This window comes from Maylandia zebra, linkage group LG4 (assembly GCF_041146795.1).
Source record: "Maylandia zebra isolate NMK-2024a linkage group LG4, Mzebra_GT3a, whole genome shotgun sequence".
NCBI classification, from domain to species: domain Eukaryota; kingdom Metazoa; phylum Chordata; class Actinopteri; order Cichliformes; family Cichlidae; genus Maylandia; species Maylandia zebra.
Window position 1 is genome coordinate 23899748 of NC_135170.1, and position 17695 is coordinate 23917442.

The 17695-nt window shown below is 41.1% G+C and overlaps 1 protein-coding gene across 3 annotated transcripts; it reads right to left on the minus strand.

Moving 5' to 3' along the window:
- Positions 1 to 2227: 2227 nt before the first annotated feature.
- On the minus strand, positions 2228 to 17597 carry LOC101487863 (transcription factor MafG). Of its 3 annotated transcripts, XM_076883211.1 has the most exons (4): positions 17437 to 17521; positions 7174 to 7282; positions 6586 to 6658; positions 2228 to 6485 (listed from the first exon to the last, which is right to left on the minus strand). In XM_076883211.1, exons 3-4 carry the CDS (start codon positions 6619 to 6621, stop codon positions 6033 to 6035), a joined length of 489 nt encoding a protein of 162 aa, XP_076739326.1. In that variant the 5' UTR covers positions 6622 to 6658; positions 7174 to 7282; positions 17437 to 17521; the 3' UTR covers positions 2228 to 6032. The 3 variants fall into 3 exon arrangements, with proteins under 3 accessions (XP_076739326.1, XP_004559467.1, XP_004559466.1); XM_004559410.5 differs by lacking the exon at positions 7174 to 7282 and having other exon boundaries at positions 17437 to 17597; XM_004559409.5 differs by lacking the exons at positions 7174 to 7282; positions 17437 to 17521 and adding an exon at positions 16631 to 17429.
- Positions 17598 to 17695: the final 98 nt, after the last annotated feature.

A 17695-nucleotide genomic window follows, 5' to 3' on the forward strand; every position in this document is an offset into this window, starting at 1 on the left:
CAGAGACGCACGACGACCTTTGCGTCAAGCTGATCAAAAACGCGGATGAACCAGAGAGGAAAGGAACACCATTAATAAAACCCGGTGTGTCACATCGCTGCGCGTTGGTTTTATTTTGAAAAGTCTGGCTCACAGCTCCACGTTTATTGAGGCTCACTTGACAGAGGTCTCATCGTACGATGGTGCCGCGTCCGACACATTGTTACATAATAGCGGCGTTTTCCACCGTCAGGTGACGAGATCTGGATTCCAATATAAAATAGCAGCCTCTGCGTCTTTGATGAGCGGAGAGGTCATGATAAGCTTTGCTCTATATCTCCAGTACACTTTGTTTTGCTCACAATTATCTCTGCATAAATAACAATAATAATAATAAAGGTAAGGATTAAAAGATTTTGTAGACACTGTAATATTTTATTTTTTCCCCATTAAAAAAAAAAAAAAACATTTTTAAATAAGCTATAGCAGCCAATTTTATTAAAAAATACGACCATCTGATTTCATAAATCTGTAGTTTACTCAAATTTCAACTAATTCTTTTTCCTTATTATCCTTATGCATCCAAGCTCGCTAAATATTGCACTTTACAGCTGTTATATTTGTCATGGTGTCATCTGTTCATTCCACTTTGATGATTTTAGCTGTGGGTTGTACTGTGTCTAATGACTTGTCCAAGCTCATTTAGCAGGGGCAGTATATCAATAAAGGTCTCAGCACTGTCAGCAGATTTTCACAACAGTACCTACAGATGTATGCCTGGGTGGATGGCTAAAGATTTACTACAGAAGCGATGCATTAGATTGTAAGTGCTCCTAATATACATAGTTGGGTTATAACAGAAACTAACCACCTACCCCGCACCACAGTAGTAACGAGGCTACAAGACAAAGTGCTCAAAGTCTATAGCATACTCCCATTTTCTCAGTTAAATTTGTTTTGTAAAACATTGCATAATTAAATGACTTCACTTTATATGCCTGGTAAACACTGGGAAATCCTCCTGTTTAGAAGTGCTGTCATCTTATGGGGGAAACCCAGTTAAATCATATAAAGGCTTTAACACTGATATGCCAGCAGAGGGAAACCCAAGCCCACACATTTCTGAACAGGTGCATGCTCCTGAAAGACAGTTTTACTCATATTCAATACCCTGGCTTCCATCTTTAGCTGATTTGAATGTTTCAATCAGGGTAGGAAAGGGTGTTAAGTATTTGTCTTATAGCTGGGATTGCAACTCTGATAAGTCTTAATGGTTGTGGAGATTTTTGCAGTTAACTCACATGCACCACCATAACAATCTTCACTGATTAGAACGAGGGGGGGAGGACATATACATGTATTGTGTCATGGTGGTCTTTGTAGAGAAGAGCCCCTTGCTCAGCTTTGGCAGTGCATATGTGTTACATCAATGGCCTCACTGACGGCATTGGCAACATTAATTGTACGGCAGGTTGCGGTCTAAGAACTGGGGCAGGCACCTGCTGCAGAAGTGGGTAAAGATGAAGAATGCTGTCCTAGATTGCCCACCAGCTCACCTTAGCCCATCCTGCCAAATTAATCAACTCTTCAGAGGCCGTATGCTTGTCTGGGGCAGGCATCCAAGGAGGGGAGAGGAGCCTGTTTTAATGCACAGGTCACGCAGACCTGTAGAAGCCTCCTCCATTTAAAAGAACTAAAGAACAATACAGGCACTGGGGTTTACACATGCCCTGCAGGATGGTGTGGCAAGATGTAGTTTGTCTTCAGCCATCTGTCTCTTTGTCTTTGAATGTTCTCTCATGAGATGCATTTTGACTGCGCGGGGGTTGAAGCGCTGCTGAGGAGGCTGATGTTTGATGAGGTGCACTGAGACGAGGGGTAGGGGTGGGGGGGGATTTAGAAGCTCCATAGGGAGCTGAGATGACTAACTCACTACTCCTCCTAATCTAGGACAAGCACACCTAGACATCCTTCATGACTCTAATGTTTTACTCGTGTCGGGCCAAAAATATGTCCACCGAGGTTAGCCAAAGTGGGTCGCCCAACGGCTTTTTTTGGATCACAGAAAAAGAAATTGTGCCATCTAAATGATCGCTGTCTTCTAAAACCCACCCTGGATGGCAAAAAGCCTTCCCCGCCAGTTTATTTTTAAAAGTATCAAACTGGGTCAATGACGCCACAGAATATGACAAAACCTAATTTCGACACTTTTTAAACGCCTTAAATGACAGAGTAGTAGTGCTGAAAACCCTTTTCCAAAACATTTTATTGGTCTTATAGAAAATAAAGTAAGCTGTATCAACAAACATACAATATATACATCAATAACTTAGACACCTCAGAGAATCACATTTAAATCCACAGTTGTTACTGTATATATGAATACATAGTACTTATCTACAGATTGCAAAAGTACAATAATTTAATTTATAAATAGTTACAATTAACTATTGTCTGTTTTCATACAAAGTACTGCAATATTTTATTACAACCCATACAGAAAAATAACAAAACAGATTATTAACTTTGTATTACTCGCTTTAGTCAGATTTGTATACCTTTGAAACACAGACCCACTCCATAGAGAAGAGGGGAAAAAAACCTGCACAGTCAACCATTTACAAAGCATAACTTCATGAAAAAAGCCAATGTCTTGAGAGCTATTAAAAATCAACTGCCACACAAGTGCTGCTATTTATCCTCTAACATGTTGCTCAAACAAATACAAAAAACAAACAAACAAAAAAAACAAAACAAGAAAAAGTCAAAAACTAATTAAAAAGGAAATCTGCAGAACAAATTACAGTGTTAAGATCAATTTCAAATTCACACGCACGACACATAATGAGAACAGAAACGTTGTGGATGATGCTACAGCAAAACAATGAGCATTAACGACTGGTGTAGCAGCAGAGGAACTTCAACCGTACACAAACGCGCACACACACGCGCACACACACACACGGAGGGAAAAAAAATAAAAATATTGCAAGTGGCCCTTGTGGCAGAATCCATCGTAGCATCAACATTATTTAGTGCATAAATATCTAAATAATAGCAGTTCATTTCAGTTAAGATCCAAGTTTAATTAATGGATTTGTATTCAGGTGATTGAAGACCAGAGTAACTGAGTAAGGCTTGAGTGCAGCTGTCACGATTCCTTTAAAAACATTGACAGCTTTGTTAGCGGCTTTAACCAAGGGCCAGTTGCTCTCCCATAGAGGGATGCGAAAAAACATAAATAAATAAAAATCTACAAAACATCAAGAATGATTAAAGAACAGACCTAAACTCTGACAATATTGATTACTCTTACATCTACTCTTTCACACCTTTCCACTGAGTTGCATATTAAGGGTCACTTTTTCACAATGGTCATTAATACCTACTGTAGCTACATACTATACAGCTGTATGTGAGAGAAAGAGAATCATCCCCAGAGGAGATCGAGAGATTGGTCAACAGTGCCACTCGAACACCTTAAAGACACTTGACACGAAAAAAGATTCACTCCACAAGACTGCCACAGCAATAAGGACGCCAACATTGATACTGGGCTATGTCGAGAGTCAGGTAATATATATTTTATCCCACAGTTAACCAGTCAATGCAGATAGCTAAGCATGTTGACAAAGTGAGGCTAGGATACGGACAGTATTACCAGCACTCAGATCTCGGGCAGTTTCACTGAGGCGTATCGTCTGCGAGCGGCTGCAGATTAACACCTCAGCCGACACTTTAAGACGTTCTGACCAGCAGGAGAGGGAGATCTGGATGAAGTGCATTCTGTTAATGTCATTAAACACCTACTTTCACCTTGAGGTGTAGACCTGCTTCAGTGTTAAATTCCTTTTAGAGGACCAGCAGAGTGATGCAACACTTGGCACAGAAGGAGCTCTCGCTGGCAGCTGTTGATTGTAATTCTACATAGTCGCACTGTGCCTCTTTCTGAGTGTGGATTGAAGCCCTTTATGACATGCTTATTAGAAAAAAAGGAGGAAAAAAAACAAAACAGAAAAAGAACAGAGCTGCCATCCCCGCCTTCTTGCCTCTCATCTAGAATTGTTTGTTCATTTTAAGTGACCTGTTTTGTCCTGAGCAAAACAAGCAGGAGCTTAGTGCATACAAACCTTCAGCCAAACCCTTCTGCTTTTAATCAGACAATCTGAAGACCAGTGGGTAGATTTAGAAGAGTGATGCTATACCTCTTTGAGGTTAACCTTGCAGCATCTTATTTTTACTAGCGTGACAAGGTGCAAGGTTTGTCAACAACATTTGCAGGATAACCGCACGCCCACAGGTAAATTCTAAAAGATAGCTTTTAAGGGCACTCTATCCCTGCAATGTAATTTACACCAATGATGTTGCTGGAATAATAATAATAATAAAATCCTTTACTTCCCGGTTACAGAGGATGTTTTTAGAGGGCATCCAGCACTAGATGCAACCATTATTCAGTTATTACTTTATGCTTCAAAAAGTCTTTTGACTTCATGTTCACTAATGCCGTTTCATCAAATTCTGTCATTCGTGGCTCAATGTGGTAAACTCGTAATGACAATATGATTTGTAACTAACACCAAGGAAGCGGAGGATATCACAGATGCCAATACGCACAAAGACAATTGACCTTGTTTACACCATCTAGTTTAGCTCTACAGATTTGTTTTAAATAGCACAGCATTGACATCTATACAGTGAACGACACTGCCAACTTGTCACTTACACATCACATCACGCGCTACCCCACAGTACGCGCCTAGTCACTAGAAAAAGCTATCAGACTTTAATAGTAAGCCACTTTCGGTACAATTGCAAAAAAGATGTCACAGGATTTTTTTTTTTACGTTTTCTTTTTCTGTATTTCTATAAACAATGGAAGGTAATCTACCTAGTAATAAAAACCAAGACGTCAACTTTAGACAAAGTTTTCTACACCTTAACAATTCAAACAGTAAAGCTCGTGTAAAGATTTTCTTTTGGAAATATCTGACGGCCCTGTCAACAAGTAATTACAAAAAAACGCAATATATATCTTTTAAACAAAATCAACATATTACTTCTATGAGCAAAAATTAAGTTTCAAAATGTTTGTGGATTTCACCGTCCCCACAAAACATGAGGATATTACTGTAATAACATTCAGGTTTTCAGATATTGTAGAAGAATCTTGTCATATTGGAATGGCACTCAGCTCTGGAACAACATCATTAAGTGCTGCTGATCTTTTTTAACGTTTCCACCTAAATATGCAAGACCTCTTTGTATTTTCAGTGCATACATATATATTATTATTGCATCTACCAGTCATTTTGAAAATGACAAGTTCACGGAAGCCTGTCGCAGATCCATAAACAGAAATGAATGCTATGTTTGGGAGCATCATTGCATGCTTATATTCTCAACAGACGACCAACAGAATCACAAATTGGACTAATTTATGAGTTTGGGGTTTGTCAGGTTGTTTCAAAGACATCTGTAGCATTAAGACCAAGAGTCTGTGACCAGTTGTCAGTTATCCCAATTTAAGTCAGTGCATAATAACAAGCAAAGGGCTTCTTAGTGAGATATGTGCTGGCTTTTCCTCCTCCCACTCTGTACTGTGGATCTTGTGAGGAATAATGGATCCAATTTATTTTCTTACTGGTTTTGACCACCTGTGAAACTGTACCAATGCTAGTTCTTAGGACGGAAGAGACTTAAGAGCCAGATTTTAGGAAAACTGACATAAAAATCTCAATCAAAACAAGCAAACTTGATGCAGTCTTCTTCAATTTTCCACTTTCTAAATGTTTCAATATTGCAATATTTCTCCTTTGTTTATGGGACAACTGTATCGTCCTAAATTCTAAAGTTTGATTTTTATTACCCTGGTGACAGGCCTGTTAAAAAAAAACAGACTGGTGTGTTGTTCTGTAAGAGTGAATTTGGAAAGCATATTTTTAGTGTTAGCTCCACGGTTAAAACTGAGAACTCACACAGGCATTCCTGTGCCATGTTACAATGCACTGACTAGTTTAGCCATAAACATCTTTCTTCTGCCCTTTCTGCTACTACGACCTAGCCTCCGTTTTGGATTTGACGATGGTGATGACGCTGGTGGCAGCTACTTTACCGGGGATGAGGGGACCTATGACAGAAGCCATAGGTCCCCTTGCTGAGGTGACAGGGTTGCGGGCCACAGTCCTGGCAAAGCTCTGGAGGGCCTCGTACTTTGAACGCAGAGCATCCAGCTCCACCTTCATGCTGGCATTCTCTGTAGCCAGCTTGTCCACTTCCTGCTGCAGCTGAGCCTTTTGTTTTTCGAGCTCCTCCTTCTGGGTGACACGCTTTACTCGGCAGCTTGCGGCATAGCCCCGGTTCTTCAGGGTACGTCGCCGCTGTTTCAGCTGCAGGATTTCTTCCTTTGACATCCCCCGTAAATGCTGGTTCAGCTCCCGCACCGACATGGTCACCAGCTCGTCATCTGTTAGGCTGGTGCCATTTTCCCCCGGCTCCCGCTTCACCTGTGCGTGGAAATTAGTTAGTGCTGATCCTTTTATTAAAAAAATAAAATCTTATATATACACACACACACACACACAGACATTTGGCCACACAGGTTACCTTTAAGGCCTTGTTTCCCTTGTTTGTGGTAGTCATGCCACGAGAGCAGCGTCCACCTGTACTACCGGTTGATCTGTGAAAAGAAAAGACAATATATGAAACAAGAGTACTAGAAAAGAAACTTAATTTTTTTCTGCAAAATACACATTGAAGTATTTTCTGATAACAACAACAGCAAAAACAAAAATAGAAACCACATGACTAAATACACAAAATACAAAGTGGGTCAAGGACTTCAGACTTCCTTCTAAGTAATTGGAAAAACTGGTACCTGGACTGTTCGTGCACTTATGACAAGAACAAATAACTTTGCGGTATGCATTTCCAGATGACATTTAATTGGTTGGCAGCAATTCCAAAATTATTTCTTGGAAAGCAAACCCCAAAACAACACAAGTACAAGTACCATAGGCACATTTCAAAACAGAACAGATCTGGGCCTTTCTACAGCGCATCCATCCTCAAACACCACACATTCACAAAAGTACATGGGGCAGATTTTAAGCTATCCAGTCTAGACAGTCACACCTGTCTAGATTTGGCCTGTGTCCAACTATAATCCTATAAATCAATGAAAAAGCAACCCACTGTAACTACTGCAGAGCCCTCCAGAACAACAGGGCTGCACTGCAGTTTCTTCTGTCATGTCTGCACTGAGGGAACCACCAAGAGAAGCTGCGTCGGTGAGAAGTCCAGCCTACTGGTATTAAGACAGACAGAAGGTCAGGTGAATTCCATCGTGCGAGCTCTGTCACAGGATAAGTATGTCCTCTCTCTCTCTCTCACACACACACACACACACACACACACACACACACACACACACACACACACACACACACACACACACACACACACACACACACACACACACACACACAGCTGTGGCCCTGAGTGCTTTACACCACACACAGTAAATGCTGTGTCAGCAACACAGACACCCACCACAGTCAGCCCAGCCCAGCCAGCACATTGCCTCGGTAAGCTGATTTACACAACCCAGCAGTGTGTGTTTATACTGAGCACATAAACAAATGCTAGCTCTTAGAACTTTTTTTTAACACATCAAAACAGGAAAGAAAGCATCTGAACAAAAGAATGTAAAAAAGAATTACTGTCAGCGTGTGCAGAAGTTTGCAGCATGCGTGCACATTAAGCTAGTCATCAGGGAAATTCATGTCGTCTGCACAGAAGCTCAGTGAGGGAAGAAAAGAAAAACAGATGAGTCGGAGCTCCAAAGTGCACTAAGATGGCCAGGATATTTCCATGGCAACAAAAGGGTGCTACAGGTGGACCGGTCACCTGAGCCAAACAGGGAGAGACAGCCGCTTGTTAAAAATGACCTGAATACGACACTATCACACAGGCTGGGGACATAACATGAGGTCAGACTGTGACTTGAATTCTTGATGCTTTCACTTAAAAAAAAAAAAGTAAAAAAAAAAAAAAAAAAAAAGTACTCTGGCTTCTTATAAAAACAGAAATGTTTCTCTGCGCTGCAGATGCCCATATAAAAAGCTTTTCACGCTCTGCACAGGACTTTTCAAATGTGATACTTTCATCCCTGATGGGCTGGCTATGAATAGCTGTCTGATAGTAACACGTACCTTTCACTGGCCTTTGTGGTGACTCATTTCCAGTAAGCATTTGGACCACAGATGCAAAACATAATGGGATAATGGTCTGCCTGATGATGCACAGATAATGGACAAATAGACAGGAAAGTACTACACTAATAGCTACTGGGATGAGACTAGGAAAAAAAAGGTTGCATCTTCCAAATTTCATATTAAGCCTATCATTTTCCCCTCAGTAGCCTAGACCCAACATTGTTCAAAAACCAGTTGGAATCTTGAAAATGCAGAAAGATGGCACACTGTCCAAGTTGAGGGGGCGTATTCTGTCACACATCTGTGTAGGGTAACATAGTAGGCATGGTTTGGCACATTGAAAGCTCACCATATGACACTGTGGAAAGACTTCACCCAGGCTGCAAGCCTCCAGCACAGGCTGCTGCCAACAGACGGCTACCAATGACAGGGCATGGCAGAACAACACAGACAAGGTCCAATGCACAGCTGCTCCCTTCCACTACCAGGCTTGTCATACCTCACAGAGACAAAGAGGCATGCTCACACAAACACAGAAACACAGGCAAAGAAAGGAAAGGAAAACACACCTATAATTTCCCATAAAGAATGACAGGGAAATTTCAGACTTGGTGCACTGATCTGTTGGAGAATGCCCTTGCATTTGACAAAGACATAGTCACAATTTAAAAACAAAAGACACTGATGTCTTCCTTGCACTAATATATTAGCTCCTATTAATGATTTCACGTCTTTTGTGTTTCTAGCCAAAGGAGCGGGAGGCGAAAGCTGCAGCTTAGAGTGCGGGGGCATCGGAGGTAGGGAGCAAGTGCAGGGACATAGACGTCTTTTGTAGATGCTTGCTGAATTTTTATGAATCGCCTGGAAGAACGCTGACAAATCAGAGCTGATTGCTTGTGGAGGAGAGACATCACACCCACAGGAAATAGAAAACGCTGAGTGTGGTCACAGAGAGAAAGAGAATGTGTTAGAGAGAAAAAGAAAGAGACAGAGAGAAAGACAGAGAGCGAGAGAGAGACACAAAGAGAGAGAAAGAAAAAGAGAGACAGAAAAACAGAGAGAAGCCTTATGTAAAATGCAGGGTCGACAAATTTAGAGGAGCTTGAGAAGAACAGGTTGAGAGAAAAAATAAATCCTGATCTCAGCAAGGACCAAAACCAAGGTGCCAATTAGGAAGTTGTGAAGTTGAACTAACACAACGAGAGCAACCCATCCAACCTTCAAATGCGGTCTTTGTTCATCTGAAGCAATGCAGTGCAGCTTGCAGAGGTAGGGTCGGCTTAGGTTGACTCTGAAGAAGGGAAAGGGGGTTTACAAGAAAAACAAAAACAAACAAAAAAAAAACCCCAACAACTCTAGTGCGATAAATGCTGATGTGACATGATAGGTCCGGCCCTCAGCCTGTGGCATCCTTTAATGATCTCGTCCCCTCTGCAGGATCTCTCCAGGGGAGATGCCAAGGATGGACACCATTAGCCAGGGGACTCTTTGTTGAGGGGGAGTCGAGGCTACAGCTTCGACACACTGCATCCCCCAGATGAATATTTATTACTGTCGTTCGCCGCCTAAGGTGGGGGTGGGAGACGGGGGGAGGCTGAATAAAGATGCTCAGGAGGTGATTCTTCAAGGATACATCCAAGGCTCTTCCATCAACGGCTGTCTCAAAATGGCGGTGGGCTGTTGGGGATGGGGAGGGGGTGGGGGTGTATTTCTGGTACCGGAGGTGGCACACATGGTGGTTCAGGGCTGCAGGGAGGGCCAGCTCCACTTGACAGCAGTGTAACAAGATTATCAGGGCCATAAGAGCAAACAAAAAACCCCAGCAACCTGCCTCGGAATCCAGATTACGACAGCGCCTGCTCTCTGAATACTAAACACGGCTGGGGAAGGACTAACAGGGTACAGGGTTTGCTGAGACAGGACAGTGGATGGCACATCACGCAACTAATCACATGCACATGCATCGCACAGTGACAGATCACCAAAACCACACAAGCACATACAAATTTAACTTGTCATGATCAATTCTTGAAAAGAAGCGTCCGAGCACTGGGCACTGGCAGCTTGCTAATGAAGTGAATAAAGGTAGACGGTGGAGGTGCATGCTGATGAAAGACTGTGTTCAGGGGGGGAAAAAAACAAAACACAAGCAGCATCCAACAATGGCAACAGAGCTCTGTGAAACTAACAGCTGAATTTCATCTCACACCAAACAATACATTTCAACAATTTTCACTCCAAGAGACCACGATGTGGCTCATTTTGATCGTATGCCCAATTTAATTTATTTTCCTTTCTAAAACCAGTGTGGACTTGTAAAGAAAATTTGCACAGTTTGTACAAGACTGAATAACTAGAGCTGTGGCCCAGATGTAAATTAGGCCCGACAGAAGGGTGATAGAATGTTTAGCACCATTTTCAATTCATTGTCTTTGCAAATTCTGGATATCTTTGATGATTAGCTAAACAACAAAAGGAGAGTGCTTGCTGTAAAGTCAGTACAATCAGCTATTCAGTTTCCCTGATCAATAATGTATAAGACCTATAGCCTCTCAGTCCATTGTCACAGACCTTCCAGGAAACAGAATGATGGCAATGACAAAGAAACTGAAAAGCACATGGTAAGTGCCTGAAAATAAAAGAAATGTCAGTCCTTTTCTATGATTGGGCTTTATTATTTTCCACTTACTCTTTCCAGGTTGACATATTTAATGCAGTGAGCCAACATTTTCACGCTGTACAGCCAATCTCAAGACTTTATGCCTAATCAGAGCCTCTGCTCTTACTCCCTCACTTCTAAGAGAGTTGAAAAGATCGCCTAGATATTCAGATCTAATCATTCCTCCCGTCAGCTGAGCTAAGTCAATTATCAAGCAAGCTGCATGTGTCGGGCGCCATTTAACTGCAAATTAAAAATCAGACTCCTCTGATAGCTCTGGAAGAGATACTGGAAGAGTGGTATGAACTTGTGTGTGCAGAAAACAGTGTGCGAGTGCGTCTGAGAAAGGTACGACGGGAAGAGGGGAGGGAAGCTATTAACTACTAAGTATTCAGAGCGTGAAATAAGAGTGACAAAAAGAGGGAGAGGGGAAATCATTCAGCAGCTTTCAGAGGGAAATGTGATATGCTTGTAGTAGAGGGGAAATACTAAGCCAGTGCTTTTGACCAGCAGACGTTCTGGGCAATGCTGAAATAGCAACTAACCAAAATTGCCAGCTTCCCGTATTAACTGACCCCTAGAGCGTAGGGTTAAACTGCTCCTGCAAAATTCTGTTAACAGTGTCTGAAATTTACTTTAACTCACTGACCAAGTGTGCTTTTAATCTGCTAAAATAATAAATCGACCTTCGTTCATATATTCTATACGCGTTTCTAAATATTTTGTTGAGACGCAGCGTCAAGTGACAAACATTTAATATATTTATCAGGGGCTAATCAAGTCAAGCATGAATAGTAAAAAAAAATTCTAAACTTTTCACATCAATCTCCTCAACAATGTAATCGCTTTCTAATGCTTCGTCTTTTGCATGAATCTAAGAATTTAGGCTCCTGTTCAAAAAAGACTGCAAAGCCCAGCCTTAGTCTGAGTTATGATGAGATGATTGGTTAGATAGTTAGGGTTATACAAAAATGTCAGGGTCAGGTCTTTGTGGAATACTGGTGGGGGAAAAAAAGCTGTGTGTGGGTGTGTGTGTGTAAGTGTCAAACTTTGACAGAGAGGGAGGAAGACAGAAGCATATGAGTGATCCCAAAACACAGGAGAGACCCTAAGCGTCGCTTTAATTTTGGTTTGGAGAAAAAAAAAAAAAAAAAAAAAAAAAGAATGAAAAATGCCACCGTGGGGGACTGTCCACTAAGATTTACTCACCAAAATAGAAAATCCACCTACATTTGGTGCATGGGGGGATGTTAATTCGTGACCATGTCTGTACATCATCCTCACACTGCTCTGGTTGGCAAATACTGTCTTATTAGATAAACAGAAGCATCCTGAATTTGACCTTTATTAAAAAAAGGAAGCACTGATAACCAAAAAACATCAAACCACACAAAAAATTAAATAAATCCGCAATGATATAAATGACTAAATCATTAAGTCACTAAATTATTGGACAAGGATTAAGTGACTCTGCTTTGGAGGTTTAGTTTTCACACATACTGTTATTAAAGATGTGAGAGAGAAAAAAGACGTAAGAAAGAATTGGTACCTGCTGTATATCTAAAGAAGGGAAAAATCTGTTATGTTCCCTCCAATTAGATTCTTAGTAGGACCAAATTTTATGTGGAAAAAAAGAAAAAAAATCATGTTAATACAGCACAATGGCTTCAAGGTAATACTGCATTTCCATAGTCAAATATGTGGAATTTCCTTCTATGTTTGTAAAATTTGTGCCAACAAAGTAAAGACATTTGCCAATAAATTTTTTCCTGTCTGATATTAAAGTCACAGGCACTTATCGTTTCTCATTTCTGATAACCAGGCAGACTCTAGGCAAAGAAAGGAGAGTTTGATGAATACAAATAAACTGATTTTATGTAACCTAGTTTCCTTGGAAAAAAAAAAAGAAAAGAGCGAGAAAAAAAGTCGTATGTAGAAGCTAGTAGGCTATACTATGAAGAATAGCATGTGGCACATTTATGTCAGATTTTTGCATCCAGTTCATGTCTTTTAAAGTGAAAACATGAATCACTGCCCTTAAGGGATTGTATATTTTCTTAAGTCACTGATAATGGGAGGTTTATTTAAAGGGACTTGTTTGTACTAACCAATGTTTTGATACATTAAAAAAAAAAAAAATCTATTTCCATGTTCAGCAGCTGCTATCTACTGAAGCCGCTCTGTTGGTATAACCAGTAGGACAGAAGTGGAGACTTCACTGGCCTTTCACAGTATCTGCCTGGAGGACTTGATTAAACAGGAAGAGAATAGCTCTTGATACTTCAGCCTTACACTGGCAGAGGAAGTAAGGGTTGCAGGCAACCCACACACTGGCAAAATATCTAGGAGGTTCACTACACTGGTTGAATTTATATTAAATGCATATTGCATTGACCTAACACAACCACAACAGTTTTGTGCTGCTCACAGAATTGATAGAGCAGGTCAATACGTTTCAATGCATTTCAAGTAAAAGAATATCAAATATGTGAGCTATTTTACTTACTACTGATGCACTGATATGATTTAAAACAGTCTTCTCCTATTAAAAAAAAACAAAAAACAAACATCAAAATAAACAGATCTCAGCAGCATCATCAAAAAAAAAAAAGAAGGAAAGAAAACAAACACGGATGCATTTTCTCCTGTGGAGAGCTTTGATTCAAATGCAGTGAGAGAGCAGAGTTATTACCTGGAAATATCAAAGATTCTAATTTCTATTAATAAGACTGCCTCCGCTCTTTTCAAATTTTGGTAAGTGATTGATGAGCCCTGTCTACAGGATATTTGATGGCGTCTCACAGCTAATGATTGTCCCACAAAGAAAACAAAAACAAAACACAATTTCACCATTAAAAAAATTAACATATTTCGAGACATGAAAACTTAAAAGTGTAAACACGCATACAGCTAGCAGTGTTCCTTACTGTAATCCTCCTTAGACATTCCTCACATATTCTCACATAAGCTAAAGCTTGTGATACTTAAAGAAATGATCAATTTTAACAATAGAGAAAGGGGAGGAAGAAGATTTCTAAATTATCTTATGGCTGAAAAGATTATTATATACCGCAAAGGTCGCTAAATTGATCCTCTAAGCACCCAGCGTATTTGTCCACAAATGGTGAAATATGTTTTCTCTGCGTAGGACAGGAGCTTGAGCTAAATAAAACTGAATAAATATCTGAAAAGACATGAAGTATATAAATGACTGCTGTATTTCGCAAAAGAGGCTGCCCAAGGACAGCTTGCATTGATTTTCTTTTTGTCACTTTTCATTTGTAACTGTGTTCACAATCACGGAGTGATTGGAGAAATAAAGACCTTAATTTGTAAGTAAGATTAGTAACATTTTGTCAGCTTAACACAGGTAAAGACTGTCAGACTGTTAATTTTAAATTCTGCTGTATGTAGAGCATAGTTTAATGAGGTACATGTTTTTAGGAACCTATTAGTCATTTGCAAAGAATGTTAAGTTCCTCAAATACAAATGTAGGGAGCACTAATGAAAGTTTAATTATCTGCCTACAAAGCATTTACCTTCAAACAAAAGGTCATATATATATATATATATATATATATATATATATATATATATATATATATATCCTAAAACTCTTGAAAATCCAATAAAAGTGATGCAGAGTGACTCACCAATTTAATTTGACTTAGCTTCTTACAAGGGTACGACTAAAATTCGCTTGTTGTTAATGTCAGTTTACAGCTGATGTGTCCCACACACGAATTAGCCAAGATAAAAGTAGGTTACATGAAAAACCAGCGGCCAGCGCACAGCTCTGTGTGCATGCTCACCATGTTCTGTCTAATATTGACTATTCTAAATTATGAACAAACAGAGAGCAGTAATGAACATGCCAAGTGTAAGTTCCAAACAGAAATTCATCAAACACACTCTGACTGGATGAAAGTACTACTTTGAGAAGTGGAGCGGGCATATCGCAATGCTAAGCAATCATAATCCGCACTACACTTGCAAGAGGTTTCATCACCAACATTCCCTCCCTATTGCAAAAAGGGGGGGGAGAATATATTGATCTTTTTCTCCCTTCCTTCCGGGCATTCCCATTGCCCTGTGCAGCTTAAGCAGCACTTTTGTGGACAAATCCCACATTTGTGTTCCTTTCTGGAGGCTATAAATTGTCCTGAATAGGCGTAACTACTCCCAAGGCACAGCTGTGTTGGCTATACAGAGGTGTTGGTGGCCAGACTGTACTCTATGCAGTGTAAAGTCTTGCCTCATGTTTCGTCAACCTCACATATCCTCTTCCACCCTCCACTGCCTGCCCATTCTGAGCAACACCACTGGGTATAAGTTGTGCACTCAGTTCACCTCTATGGTATCCAGCCTTGCTTTATCTTTGCTACCTCAGTGAAAGAAAAGATAAATCTAAGCACCGATCTACACCACTCCCTGGCTCCATCCACACGCCACTGCCAGCTTATATGGACCATCATCTGTTCTTGTTACCTGCAGAGAAAGGCAGAGATGAGCATTACGCTTTATTGCAAAGCCGGGCTTCTGATGTGGGGCTGGCCTGTCCGCTAAACACACTTCAATGCCCTGCTCGCATGAACAGAGATGATGAAATAAGTTGGGTATCTAAGCAAGAATGGGCAACTTCTATCTGTTTAGCCCTGCCTATATGGGCTCAACAGTTTCCAAGGTGACTTTTCAAATTGCACACACTCTCCATGGATAATTCATTACCTGCGCCCTCCATAAATGTGCACTCTAATAGGCAGCAAATTTCATCATGTCACACATAGGGTAACAAAGGCATCTGCCAACCCAAAATTAGAGAAATGACGTGTTACGCTGCATTAAATGATAACAGAAAAAAAGCTGGTTCTCTATAGCATTTAATCACTGCTCAGCAACAAAGACGAAAGGGCATTTACAGAATGCCACATTTACCATTTTATAGAGATGTTTCAAACACTACCCTGATTTGGGTGGTGTATTTTTTTTTAACTTCCTATACATCATATAATTACACCTGACCTAGTTTAGGCATCCACTCATTGCAGGGCTATATAATAGCAACACACGCATAATATCTGCTTATCGTGCATTTTTTTAAAATGGATCTGACATCGCAGTTGACACCTAAGCACTTAGTCTAAATATACTCGCAGCCTGTTTGTTGATGTACATCATGACAGTGCTGCCATAAAAATGCACATTCTCAGCTGAATGTAGATGAGGCTATTGATAAATGCATGATGGTCATCACTTGATGCTCATGGCTTGACTGACTTGCAGGAAAGCTCAGCACCATTTCGATCCATCTCCCTAATAACGGTGGCTTGGTGATAAACATCGACCCTTATCAAGCGAGCAGACCTTTGTCCGGTGGTGCCATATTTCGGGGTGGATTCTGAGAACGTCTAAATACATCATTGTGATGATTCAGCATGATATAAAATACCGCTACTTGTTTGCAGGCTCTGACAATAAAACAATGCTGTGTTGTTAACTGCTTGGCTGTGGCATTAAAGCCAAGGGCGGCTGGTTTGATTTGGCTCTGCCATTGTTACAATTTAACTAGTGGTTAAATGAATTGTCACTTCAGGTGAAGCAATTCAGTTCGAAACGATTGGTCTGAGAGCATTTCCTGGAAGATTAAAAATCAATGCATTTATTAAAAAGAAAAAACACAAAGATCCGCGCAGAATAAAAACAACACATTTCTCAGATCTGACAATCACAACCGCGTCTATGACAGAAATGTTACGAGAGAATAACACAACCAACCTGGTCTCGCTAAACCGCTGGCTCGGCTCGCGCTTGCTCCTTTTTTTCCTCCACAACGAGGTGATGAAGCAGCAGGTTTGAGCAGCAAGAAGCGCATGAGTTGACAAACCACCAAAAGAAAGCGTAGCGGCACAGCGGACACCAACGCGTCCCTCGCAAACTATTTATTTAAACGCAAAAGAAAGGAAAAAGAAGCGACCTAACACAGGGTCGCACGGTTTTTGACATTCCACGACTCTTCTCGTCTCCAGCCTCTCAGCGCCTGCTCGTGAAAAAAAAAAGTGGCAAACAACTCCCCGCCTACAAAACAAGCAAGCGAGGAAATCCCCGTGTGCTCAGTCTTTCTACTATTTGTAGCAATACAGCAACGAGAGCGAATCCACAGCTCAGGGAGGGGGAGTTACCCCTCAAGCGCGAAATGGCTGGCTGGCAGCCCCCCCCCCCCCCTCCGCTCTCTACTACATGAAAATCAGATTGACACGTTTAATTCACAGCTCGCGCGCGTGTGTAAAAGATTAGCTGCCATCTCACCGTAGTAGGAGCACTAATGTTCTCGGTTACAACCGAGCATTTCATGTGTAAACTTTCAAAATAAACCCCCGAGCTGTGTCAAAACGTGTGCTGACCACTTGGATAATCAGGGCACTTTAGTTTGAAATGTTTCTGATGTGAGAAAGGCTAACTTTACCAGGAGGCTAGCTATGCTAACCCACTAAGCTAGCCTCGGCCAGCTTGACAGCGGCGAGGCGAAGGCATGCACACTCAGCATAACAGCAGCAGCAGCTCTGTTTGCTTTACGGGCCCACCTGACTTCAAAACGACGCCCCTCCGAAGTTGTAGCTGTTAAAGTGCTCGTCTGAAACCTAACATCCGAGGCACAGCTGAATTTCGGCTCCACTGACAGAAGCGACGGCGCTTCCAAACGCCTGCCCGTGCTCTCCTTGTTGATTCCTTTCTCTTGTACCGAAGCCAGACGTCATCGTGTTTGGTCACGTGCCTCCATTCATGAAAGATTTTCTTTGCTCGCAAGGGGGAAAAATGATAACTAAGAATACAGCATCCTTT